Source organism: Mizuhopecten yessoensis, unplaced genomic scaffold (assembly GCF_002113885.1).
Source record: "Mizuhopecten yessoensis strain PY_sf001 unplaced genomic scaffold, ASM211388v2 scaffold2741, whole genome shotgun sequence".
NCBI lineage: Eukaryota > Metazoa > Mollusca > Bivalvia > Pectinida > Pectinidae > Mizuhopecten > Mizuhopecten yessoensis.
In genome coordinates, this window is record NW_018404696.1 from 208,404 (window position 1) to 220,757 (window position 12,354).

General features: G+C 43.3%; 1 protein-coding gene across 3 annotated transcripts in view; it reads left to right on the top strand.

Moving 5' to 3' along the window:
• Positions 1 to 12,354, top strand: part of LOC110446497 (nesprin-1-like) — a 323,100-nt gene that overhangs the window by 75,747 nt on the left and 234,999 nt on the right. For all 3 annotated transcript variants that reach the window (XM_021491669.1, XM_021491670.1, XM_021491668.1), the window contains exons 7-12: positions 3,219 to 3,346; positions 3,779 to 3,975; positions 4,256 to 4,347; positions 5,275 to 5,412; positions 7,211 to 7,522; positions 11,805 to 12,086. In XM_021491669.1, the coding sequence (XP_021347344.1) occupies positions 3,219 to 3,346; positions 3,779 to 3,975; positions 4,256 to 4,347; positions 5,275 to 5,412; positions 7,211 to 7,522; positions 11,805 to 12,086 (1,149 nt within the window). The remainder of the gene's footprint in view (positions 1 to 3,218; positions 3,347 to 3,778; positions 3,976 to 4,255; positions 4,348 to 5,274; positions 5,413 to 7,210; positions 7,523 to 11,804; positions 12,087 to 12,354) is intronic.

The following is a 12,354-nucleotide window of genomic DNA, read 5'->3' on the forward strand; positions in this document are numbered from 1 at the left end:
ACCAAACCTGTTGTCACACCTGATAGACAGTAGTAATACCAAACCTGTTGTCACACCTGATAGACAGTAGTAATACCAAACCTGTTGTCACACCTGATAGACAGTAGTAATACCAAACCTGTTGTCACACCTGATAGACAGTAGTAATACCAAACCTGTTGTCACACCTGATAGACAGTAGTAATACCAAACCTGTTGTCACACCTGATAGACAGTAGTAATACCAAACCTGTTGTCACACCTGATAGACAGTAGTAATACCAAACCTGTTGTCACACCTGATAGACAGTAGTAATACCAAACCTGTTGTCACACCTGATAGACAGTAGTAATACCAAACCTGTTGTCACACCTGATAGACAGTAGTAATACCAAACCTGTTGTCACACCTGATAGACAGTAGTAATACCAAACCTGTTGTCACACCTGATAGACAGTAGTAATACCAAACCTGTTGTCACACCTGATAGACAGTAGTAATACCAAACCTGTTGTCACACCTGATAGACAGTAGTAATACCAAACCTGTTGTCACACCTGATAGACAGTAGTAATACCAAACCTGTTGTCACACCTGATAGACAGTAGTAATACCAAACCTGTTGTCACACCTGATAGACAGTAGTAATACCAAACCTGTTGTCACACCTGATAGACAGTAGTAATACCAAACCTGTTGTCACACCTGATAGACAGTAGTAATACCAAACCTGTTGTCACACCTGATAGACAGTAGTAATACCAAACCTGTTGTCACACCTGATAGACAGTAGTAATACCAAACCTGTTGTCACACCTGATAGACAGTAGTAATACCAAACCTGTTGTCACACCTGATAGACAGTAGTAATACCAAACCTGTTGTCACACCTGATAGACAGTAGTAATACCAAACCTGTTGTCACACCTGATAGACAGTAGTAATACCAAACCTGTTGTCACACCTGATAGACAGTAGTAATACCAAACCTGTTGTCACACCTGATAGACAGTAGTAATACCAAACCTGTTGTCACACCTGATAGACAGTAGTAATACCAAACCTGTTGTCACACCTGATAGACAGTAGTAATACCAAACCTGTTGTCACACCTGATAGACAGTAGTAATACCAAACCTGTTGTCACACCTGATAGACAGTAGTAATACCAAACCTGTTGTCACACCTGATAGACAGTAGTAATACCAAACCTGTTGTCACACCTGATAAACAGTAGTTATACCAAACCTGTTGTCACACCTGATAAACAGTAGTTATACCAAACCTGTTTCCACACCTGATAGACAGTAGTTATACCAAACCTGTTGTCACACCTGATAGACAGTAGTTATACCAAACCTGTTTCCACACCTAATATTTATTTTAATTTTGGATTGATCTTTTCTTTCAACCAGGTGACATATCTAATATTTCAGCATTATGGTAGATCTTTATTTCAAGGAAGGACATGTCTCTATCACCCTGTGTCGGTCAGTCTTGAACACACACATTGGCAAATTGCTGTATTGGTCAACAGTATGCACATTTTATAACTCAACACTTTGGTAGAGGGAGCAAGTGTATTTATCTCAATAAAGGTGGTAAACCAAGTTATAACAAAAATGCTGCACAAAATCACATGGTTTACATTTTACACTCGCAATGGTTATATGTCACATCTTGTCTGGCTCAAACTCCGGCCTTATATCATGACATTTTGAAATCATGACATTTCCTTGTCTTTGTTAAGCTATTCCTGGGTTTAGTGGATTATATGTACATCCTAGAGATCAAACTATCGTAAAATTAACTCAAAGTAATTATTTTTATTCGTCGGGGAAGGCTTCAGATAGGGGTTTAAATGTCATGTGTGTATTATATGTAGAGTCCATTGCTTTGTTAGGACACTGTCGTCCTATTGACTCAAGTGTTTAATGAAGGAATACGTAACAGTTGTCATTAATAGTTCCAGCCCTAATTAATGTCATTAAGGGCCAATCACTGTTCAGGACTCGTTTAAGGTGAGGTTTAGTGCCGAAGCCTTTAAAGATTGGGGCTACACCTCAAGGTCAGGCAGGCGCTGTCAAATAACCGTTTGTAAGTGGAGTTCCAATTATAGGATTTGTTGACAAGTACGTTGTTTATAGTTGTTACATGTGTAACATTAAACACCTTCAATGTTATATTTAAGGATAAACTATTACTCTCCAGACTGAGAAAGGTGAATAGAAATTGACAGATGTTACCAGTAATGAATACAGGCTTCCATTTGTGGTAGTTGTTCATTTCCTTGTGTAATGATGAATGTGTTGGGGCCATTTTTATAATTGACACTTTAGTCGAACATTCATTCAGGGTACACAGAGGTATGGTGCGAAAAGTAAAGGGTTGCCGTTTATTGACACCGTCATGTTTACTTTGTGGTAAGCCCTTAAGTAATCATTGTGTAGTAGAGTTGGGTTAGAATAATCTGTGTAAATGTGGTCGGTTATAACTAGCCTTCTATCCCGGCTACGAATATCAAATTTCTGTTTGTAAATATGTAGCTTATTGGTTCCAAATAAATTCATTGATTTTTACAAAGGTTTAAAATAGATTTTAAGTAGATAGTGGTAAGCTTATCAGAAATCTGGTATTACTGTACATACCTTAAATAGTCTGGTATTACAGTACATACCTTAAATAATCTGAAAGAGAGTTGTACTGAAAATCTCTGTAACTACAATGATCCTTAGCTATATAGACAGTGAGTTGTACTGAAAATCTCTGTTACTACAATGATCCTTAGCTATACAGACAGTGAGTTGTACTGAAAATCTCTGTTACTACAATGATCCTTAGCTATACAGACAGTGAGTTGTACTGAAAATCTCTGTAAACGGCATATAACAAAGAACAGAACACAGATAGCACCAAGTGCTTGATGAGAAAAAATTATGCTTACTCAATGACTGGGTCAAGGTCATCACCATAGTAACAACATGAGTGTAGTACATGGTAAATGAAAATGTATAAAAATTGTTGTTTTAAATTTGATTTAAGTTGAAATTTAGGATGGCTGCTTTTTTGCACATACAGTTTGCTTATATGCTTGCAAACACACATTCTGATATCATCAGAATGAATGTTATTTGAACCCTGTATGATGTTTTAACTTGTATTACTGGCAATTATCAGTCCTTGTCATGCCCGGTGTTGATCATTTGGCAATGTTACTGACTTTTCACTATTCATGCAGATTGAAGATACGTTTGCTCAAGCAGCTGTAGGTGAGGATGGTCAGCCTCGAGAGTTATCTGCTCTTGAGAAATTTCGAAAGAATGCAAAGAAGGCCCTGCTGGCATGGACAGGAAACGCTATCACAAAGTAAGTCAGGTCTCACTGCTCATTTTTCAGCAGTATTGAAAACACAACTGTGAACGGGATGTTTGCACAGATTAAAAGAAATAATTTTTTATTGAAATGTGTGATAAAGGTTATGCATGTATATATGGCCGTTTTTGTTTAAACGGTCAAACCGGTTGAACCACAGTTGTTCGTTTATTAAATAAGGTCGGACCTAGTAATCTGATGCTGCTTTCAGGAGAGCCTTGACAAAGCCTTGCAAGGCCTGCATAAACATTGGCAGGTCCGCCAGGATTTATACCCAAAATTGTTACATTTATAAACGGTCAAACCGGTTGTTCCGCATAAACGAAGAGGCCCTAAATGTACTATAAACTGGTATGTGTTGAGTAAAGGATAACGATACAAAGGAATTCACTGTATAGCTTTTCTGTTCTATATCTTTGTTCACAGGCGATATGGAATCGAGATCACCAATTTTGGGAAGAGTTGGCGTGATGGTTTAGCATTTAACGCAATCATACACACCATTCGCCCTGACCTTGTTGACTTTGAGCAAGTGCGACAACAGAACGCACGTGTCAACCTGGAGCAGGCTTTCTCAACAGCAGAGAACTCACTTGGAATCCCACGCCTGCTAGATCCTGAAGGTATAGCTGTGAGGGATGGCTACCCAGTTGTGTAGCAGGGTTAACTTTGAAGTGTCTGAATGTGTTTTTGATACTCTTAGAATAAAATGATCTAATAAGATGAGACATGAAAAACACTCACTGTTGTAAAATTCATTTCATTCTAAGTTTCTAGATCAGAATAGCAGTCCTTCTATTGGTGAAGGTTCCACGTTCTGTTATCCAGAATATGTAATGATCATGATGTAGTCCAACTTTATCTGGACCCATCTGAATGTTTACAGTTTTAAATATATTGTAGACGTGGATGTTGAGAAGCCTGATGAGAAATCCATCATGACTTACGTGGCTCAGTTTCTTAAGGCCTACCCGGAGGCAGGAGAGGATCCCTCGGTAAGTAACAAGTCGGGATAAAGGCAGATGATTCTGTACAGCTTTAATATTTACTGTATAGTGTTTATATTTACTGTACAGTGTTTATGTTTACTGTACAGTGTTTATATTTACTATATAGTGTTTATATTTACTGTACAGTGTTTATATTTACTGTACAGTGTTCATATTTACTGTACAGTGTATATATTTACTGTATAGTGTTTATATTTACTGTACAGTGTTTATATTTACTGTATGGTGTTAAAATTAACTGTATGATGTTTATATTTACTGTACAGTGTATATGCTACTGTATGGTGTTTATATTTACAGTCCAGTGTTTATATTTACTGTATGGTGTTAATATTTACTGTACAGTGTATATATTTACTGTATGGTGTTTATGTTACTGTATGGTGTTTATATTTACTGTATGGTGTTAATATTCACTGTATAGTGTTTATATTTACTGTACAGTGTTTATTTTTACTGCACAGTGTATATGTTTACTGTATGGTGTTTATATTAACTGTATAGTGATTATATTTACTGCACAGTGTTTGTATTTACTGTATGGTGTTTATATTTACTGTATGGTGTTAATATTCACTGTATAGTGTTTATATTTACTGTACAGTGTATATGTTTACTGTATGGTGTTTATATTAACTGTATAGTGTTTATATTTACTGTACAGTGTTTATATTTACTGTATGGTGTTTATATTTACTGTATGATGTTAATATTCACTGTATAGTGTTTATATTTACTTTACAGTGTATATGTTACTGTATGGTGTTCATATATTTACTGTGTGGTGTTTATATTTACTATAAAGTGTTTATTTTCTCTGTTTGGTTTATATATTTTCTATACAGTGTTTATTTTTACTGTATATTTGCTGTATAGTGTTTATATTCACTCTAAGGTGTTCCTTATTTGCAGCTTGCGAAGAGGAAGAGAAATCCTGCCGAGCAGGAGCTTGCAGACTACACCGACCTGATCACATGGCTGAACACTGAGGCAGACGAAGTGCTACAGATAGTGGACCAGCCTGTCACTGATCGGCAGCAGGAATATATGGTAATACCTTGTTACACTCATTTTCTCCCTCACAATTTGTACAGGATCCTTTCAGTTGATGTATGTAAAGATATTGGTTTTGTTCAGGTCAAACCATATAAAACAGTTATTTGTATGCTAGGGTTTGAATGGACAGTTTCTTAGTAAATCCCTGTCTTTCACCTTTATTTTTACTTCTAATTACCTTTTATTTCCTAGCGCCTTTCTTGGCAAATACCTCACTTTTAGCTTTAACTTTGAACGTTCGCCCAGGTGAGGAAGGCAATGGGTTCTGTCCCCATGCTGGGACATACCAAAGTCTTTAAAAATTGTGATTGTTATGCCCTGCTTAATGTTCAGGATCAAGGGAAATGGCAACAACTGGTTCACCTGTAGTCAGTATTATGTGACCGGGCGGAATACTGTGCTGGGTGCCTTTGGCATGGAATTTTAGTGAGGTAGCATTATAAAGTCGGCAGCAGATCGGCGCTATCACAAGGAGGCAAATGAACCAACATACCTACCTGTCTCCTGCACACACATACAAGCAGGCATACAAAACACATATGGAGGCACATCCTTAAATGACTCTAGCTGTTAATAGGACGTTAAACAAAGTATAACCAAACCAAACCAAACCAATCACCTTTTTACCAAGAAACTTTGTGTCATTTCCTTAATATTTAACCATCACAAGGACTTTGGATGGGTTTTTTGTATATCGTATATAGTTTGCCCAAATAAATAACATACCTATTTATTCCAGGTCACAGGGATAAAATATTGAAAACATTTAAATGACCCAGGAGTTACCAAAAGGCCTAGGTAGAGGATGTTTAGTGAATAGCTTGTAGATACTATCAAGTTTGCTGCAGTGATCATAAATAACTTTGACCAACTTTCAGTGGGGTCAAATGTGTTAACATCTTATAATGACTTCTTATGAATAATTTGAGGTCACAGGTTGATGATATTTTGTAAGTAGCATGCTGGAGTAAAGGGCTACCAACTATCTATAAACAAATGATTTTGTCCTACTTTCTAGGTCTCAGTGGTCAAATGTGTTAAATACTTAAACAATTTCTTCTCAACAACCAACAGACACAGGGTGCTGCTATTTGACGGGCTACCCAATTCATTCAACTTATATTTAAATCAGTTACATAATATTAATAGAATAGCTCAATTTCCTTCTTTAACATAAAAGGCTGCTGATTTGTTCTGATTTTTTTTTTTGCAGTAGATGTAGAATTTGTGAAATGATCGTTATTTGATAGTTTGAATAGAGACGGGAATGTTTACAGGTGGATGATTAGGCAGTTTTTTTTTTATATTTTGATTTTCCTGAAATATGTTAGAATGGTTTTGGAGCAGAAACTGGGCTTTGTCGGTAAACAAAGAAGGGTTTATGGACTTAAATGTACAAAACATACAAGATCTGTACACTACACTATCTCTTCAGTGACAGAAGGCCTATAGATATATAAATTTACGACCCCCATTTGATTTCAAATTTATAACGTATTTTTACGTCTCGGACATAGTAACTCTGTTTAAACAGACGAAGGATTTATGGAAGTAGGAACATAATTTTGCACTGTCTTTGTAAGATAAATGTTTGCACTGTTTGTATAGACAGACTCAGGGTTCGTCCCTAGAAACATCTAAAGCTATCTATCTACCCACAGAATGTGTCAGTCAGCAGTCTAACCAACAATTGACAATAGCAGCAGGGTGATCCATGGACACTAGGGGTTTAGTGTAGGTAGCAATGTTAGCCTTATGGTGCCATTAACTTTGTTTTATATTCTGTTATCAGGACTACCTGGCTTTTAAAACAGAAGTAGACAGACGTGAGAAAACTTTCAAAAAGTTAGAGGACAAAATCAAAACAAAAACTGCCCAGAGGATAACTCCAGAGCAGTGGAAAGAACTGGACACCAGGTGGAGCCAGGTGTATCGACAGACCAGGATGTGGCTCTGGAAACTGGACGCTAGTCTCCCAGGCCGACTCGGCAAGTTTGGTGACTGGCTGAACCAGGCCGAGGAAATAATGGAGTCCCAGCCAGAGGAGCTAGATAACCGCGAGGACATGGCGAACCAGCTGGCCAAGTTAGTGGGGGACCACAAGGTAGGTACCTCAGTGACTCAGCTGGCCAAGCTAGTGGGGGACCACAAGATAGGTACCTCAGTGAGTCAGCTGGCCAAGCTCATGGGGGATCACAAGGTAGGTACCTCAATGAACCAGCTGGCCAGGCGAGTGGGGGATCACAAGGTAGGTACCTCAGTGAACCAGCTGGCTAAGCTAGTGGGGGATCAAAAGGTAGGTACCTCAGTGAACCAGCTGGCTAAGCTAGTGGGGGATCAAAAGGTAGGTACCTCAGTGAACCAGCTGGCCAAGCTAGTGGGACCACAAGGTAGGTCCCTCAGTGAATCAGCTGGCAACACTAGTGGGGGACCACAAGGTAGGTACCTCAGGGAGTCAGCTGGCCACGCTAGCGGGGGACCACAAGGAAGGTACCTCAGTGAGTCAGCTGGCCAAGCTCGTGGGGGATCACAAGGTAGGTACCTCAGTAAGTCAGATGGCCAAGCTAGTGGGGGACCACAAGGTAGGTACCCCAGTGAGTCAGCTGGCCAAGCTCGTGGGGGAGCACAAGGTAGGTACCTCAATGAATCAGCTGGCCAGGCTGGGGGGGGATCACAAGGTAGGTACCTCAGGGAATCAGCTGGCCAAGCTAGTGGGGGACCACAAGATAGGTACCTCAGTGAGTCAGCTGGCCAAGCTATTGGGGGACCACAAGGTAGGTACCTCAGTGAACCAGCTGGCTAAGCTAGTGGGGGATCAAAAGGTAGGTACCTCAGTGAACCAGCTGGCTAAGCTAGTGGGGGATCAAAAGGTAGGTACCTCAGTGAACCAGCTGGCCAAGCTAGAGGGGGATCACAAGGTAGGTACCTCAGTGAATCAGCTGGCAACACTAGTGGGGGACCACAAGGTAGGTACCTCAGTAAGTCAGCTGGCCAAGCTAGTGGGGGACCACAAGATAGGTACCTCAGTGAGTCAGCTGGCCAAGCTCATGGGGGATCACAAGGTAGGTACCTCAATGAACCAGCTGGCCAGGCGAGTGGGGGATCACAAGGTAGGTACCTCAGTAAGTCAGATGGCCAAGCTAGTGGGGGACCACAAGGTAGGGACCTCAGTGAATCAGCTGGCCAAGCTAGTCGGGGACCACAAGGTAAGTACCTCAGTGAGTCAGCTGGCCAAGCTCGTGGGGGAGCACAAGGTAGGTACCTCAATGAATCAGCTGGCCCGGCTAGTGGGGGATCACAAGGGAGGTACCTCAGTGAGTCAGCTGGCCAAGCAAGTGGGGGACCACAAGGTGTATATTTTGCAGAATGAAAATCATCACCAGGGACCACAAGGTAGGTACCTCAGTGAGTCATCTTGCCAAGCAAGTGGGGGACCACAAGGTAGGTACCTCAGTAAGTCAGCTGGCCAAGCTAGTGGGGGACCAAAAGATAGGTACCTCAGTGAGTCAGCTGGCCAAGCAAGTGGGGGACCACAAGGTGTATATTTTGCAGAATGAAAATCATCACCAGGGACCACAAGGTAGGTACCTCAGTGAGTCTGCTGGCCAAGCTAGTGGGGGACCACAAGGTAGGGACCTCAGCGAGTCAGCTGGCCAAGCTAGTGGGGGACCTCAAGGTAGGTACCTCAGTGAGTCAGCTGGTCAAGCAAGTGGGGGACCACAAGGGAGGTACCTCAGTGAGTCAGCTGGCCAAGCTAGGGGGGGACCACAAGGTAGGTACCTCAGTGAGTCAGATGGCCAAGCTAGTGGGGGACAAAAAGGTAGGTACCTCAATGAATCTGCTGGCCAGGCTAGTGGGTGATCACAAGGTAGGTACCTCAGTGAGTCAGCTGTCCAAGCTAGTGGGGGACCACAAGGTAGGTCCTTCAGGGAGTCAGCTGGCCAAGCTAGTGGGGGACCAAAAGATAGGTACCTCAGTGAGTCAGCTGGCCAAGCAAGTGGGGGACCACAAGGTAGGTACCTCAGGGAATCAGCTGGCCAAGCTAGTGGGGGACCACAAGATAGGTACCTCAGTGAGTCAGCTGGCCAAGCAAGTGGGGGACCACAAGGTAGGTACCTCAGTGAGTCAGCTGTCCAAGCTAGTGGGGGACCACAAGGTAGGTTCCTCAGTGAATCAGCTGGCAACACTAGTGGGGGACCACAAGGTAGGTACCGCAGTGAGTCAGCTGGCCAAGCTAGTGGGGGGCCACAAGGTAGGTACCTCAGTGAGTCAGCTAGCCAAGCTAGTCGGGGACCACAAGGTAGGTACCTCAGTGAGTCCGCTGGCCAAGCTAGTCGGGGACCACAAGGTAGGTACCTCAGTGAGTCATCTTGCCAAGCAAGTGGGGGACCACAAGGTAGGTACCTCAGTGAGTCAGCTGGCCAAGCTAGTGGGGGACAAAAAGGTAGGTACCTCAATGAATCAGCTGGCCAGGCTAGTGGGGGATCACAAGGTAGGTACCTCAGTGAGTCAGCTGGCCAAGCTCGTGGGGGATCACAAGGTAGGTACCTCAATGAATCAGCTGGCCAGGCTAGTGGGGGATCAAAAGGTAGGTACCTCAGTGAACCAGCTGGCCAAGCTAGTGGGGGATCACAAGGTAGGTACCTCAGTGAACCAGCTGGCTAAGCTAGTGGGGGATCAAAAGGTAGGTACCTCAGTGAACCAGCTGGCCAAGCTAGTGGGGGATCACAAGGGAGGTACCTCAGTAAGTCAGATGGCCAAGCTAGTGGGGGACCACAAGGGAGGTACCTCAGTGAGTCAGCTGGCCAAGCTAGTAGGGGACCACAAGGGAGGTACCTCAGTGAATCAGCTGGCCAAGCTAGGGGGGGACAACAAGGTAGATACCTCAGTGAGTCAGCTGGCCAGGCTAGTTGGGGACCACAAGGTAGGGACCTCAGTGAGACAGCAAGCTAGTGGGGGACCACAAGGTAGGTACCTCCCAAGCTAGTGGGGGACCACAAGGTAGGTACCTCAGTGAGCCAGCTGGCCAAGCTAGTGGGGGATCACAAGGTAGGGACCTCAGTAAGTCAGATGGCCAAGCTAGTGGGGGACCACAAGGTAGGTACCTCCCAAGCTAGTGGGGGACCACAAGGTAGGTACCTCAGTGAGTCAGCTGGCCAAGCAAGTGGGGGACCACAAGGGAGGTACCTCAGTGAATCAGCTGGCCAAGCTAGGGGGGGACAACAAGGTAGATACCTCAGTGAGTCAGCTGGCCAGGCTAGTTGGGGACCACAAGGTAGGGACCTCAGTGAGACAGCAAGCTAGTGGGGGACCACAAGGTAGGTACCTCCCAAGCTAGTGGGGGACCACAAGGTAGGTACCTCCCAAGCTAGTGGGGGACCACAAGGTAGGTACCTCAATGAATCAGCTGGCCAGGCTAGTGGGGGATCACAAGGGAGGTACCTCAGTAAGTCAGATGGCCAAGCTAGTGGGGGACCACAAGGTAGGTACCTCAGTGGGTCAGCTGGCCAAGCAAGCGGGGGACCACAAGGTAGGTACCTCAGTGAATAAGCTGGCCAAGCTAGTGGGGGATCACAGGGTAGGTACCTCAGTGAACCAGCTGGCCAAGCTAGTGGGGGGTCACAAGGTAGGTACCTCAGTGAATCAGCTGGCCAAGCTTGTGGGGGACCACAAGGTAGGTACCTCAGTGAGCCAGCTGGCCAAGCTAGTGGGGGATCACAAGGGAGGTACCTCAGTAAGTCAGATGGCCAAGCTAGTGGGGGACCACAAGGTAGGTACCTCAGTGAATCAGCTGGCCAAGCTAGTGGGGGACAGCAAGGTAGATACCTCAGTGAGTCAGCTGGTCAGGCTAGTTGGGGACCACAAGGTAGGGACCTCAGTGAGTCAGCAAGCTAGTGGGGGACCACAAGGTAGGTACCTCAGTGAGTCAGCTGGCCACACTAGTGGGGGACCACAAGGTAGGTACCTCAGTGAGTCAGCTGGCCAAGCTAGTAGGGGACCACAAGGTAGGTACCTCAGTGAATCAGCTGGCCAAGCAAGTGGGGGACCACAAGGTGTAGATTTTGCAGAATGAAAATCATCACCATGGCTACAGAGAGACATTTAGTGTAAAGACACCACACGGTTCCCTTTATATGTAGTAAGTTAGGAGACTTTTATACATGGTAAACAATTATTAAGACAAAAACTTTTAGCTAATGTAGTTATCAGGTATATTGTTTGATTCTAGATTATCTGATTATATGATATATTGAATGATTAAATATCAAGTATCATCTTTTCTCTGTTTAGTTGTACATAATCTTTAGTAAAAATGTATAGAAATTTGACGCAAGTTAAAATCCGCTTCATCCTTAGTAACCTGAATTAATATTTTAAACTTTCAGGAGTTCTTCAAAGAATTGGAACCCTACAAACAGTTTTTCGCTCAAGTTAAGAAGTCCGGTCGCTATGATGGGGAGTATTTACCTGGGCCACAACTAGATAACCTAACACAGCGACTAAAGACTCTGTCAAATGAAGTTCCTGTACGAGAAAAGAAATTAGAGTTTAATGAGTCTCAGCAGAGAATTCTAGCTCTACGTGAGCCAACAGAAGCCCGCTTACAACACTGGACAGCCAAACTCGGCCGACAGATAGAAGTAGAACAGCTTCTCAATGACTACCAGGTTTGTCATCAAAATATATGTACAATTACTGGGTATGAAGAAATCCCTGCCCCATTACCATATATACAATTACTGGGTATGAAGATATCCCCGCCCCATTACCATATATACAATAACTGGGTATGAAGAGATCCCCACCCCATTACCATATATACAATAACTGGGCATGAAGAGATCCCCGCCCCATTACCATATATACAATTACTGGGTATGAAGAGATCCCCGCCCCATTACCATATATACAATAACTGGGTATGAAGAGATCCCC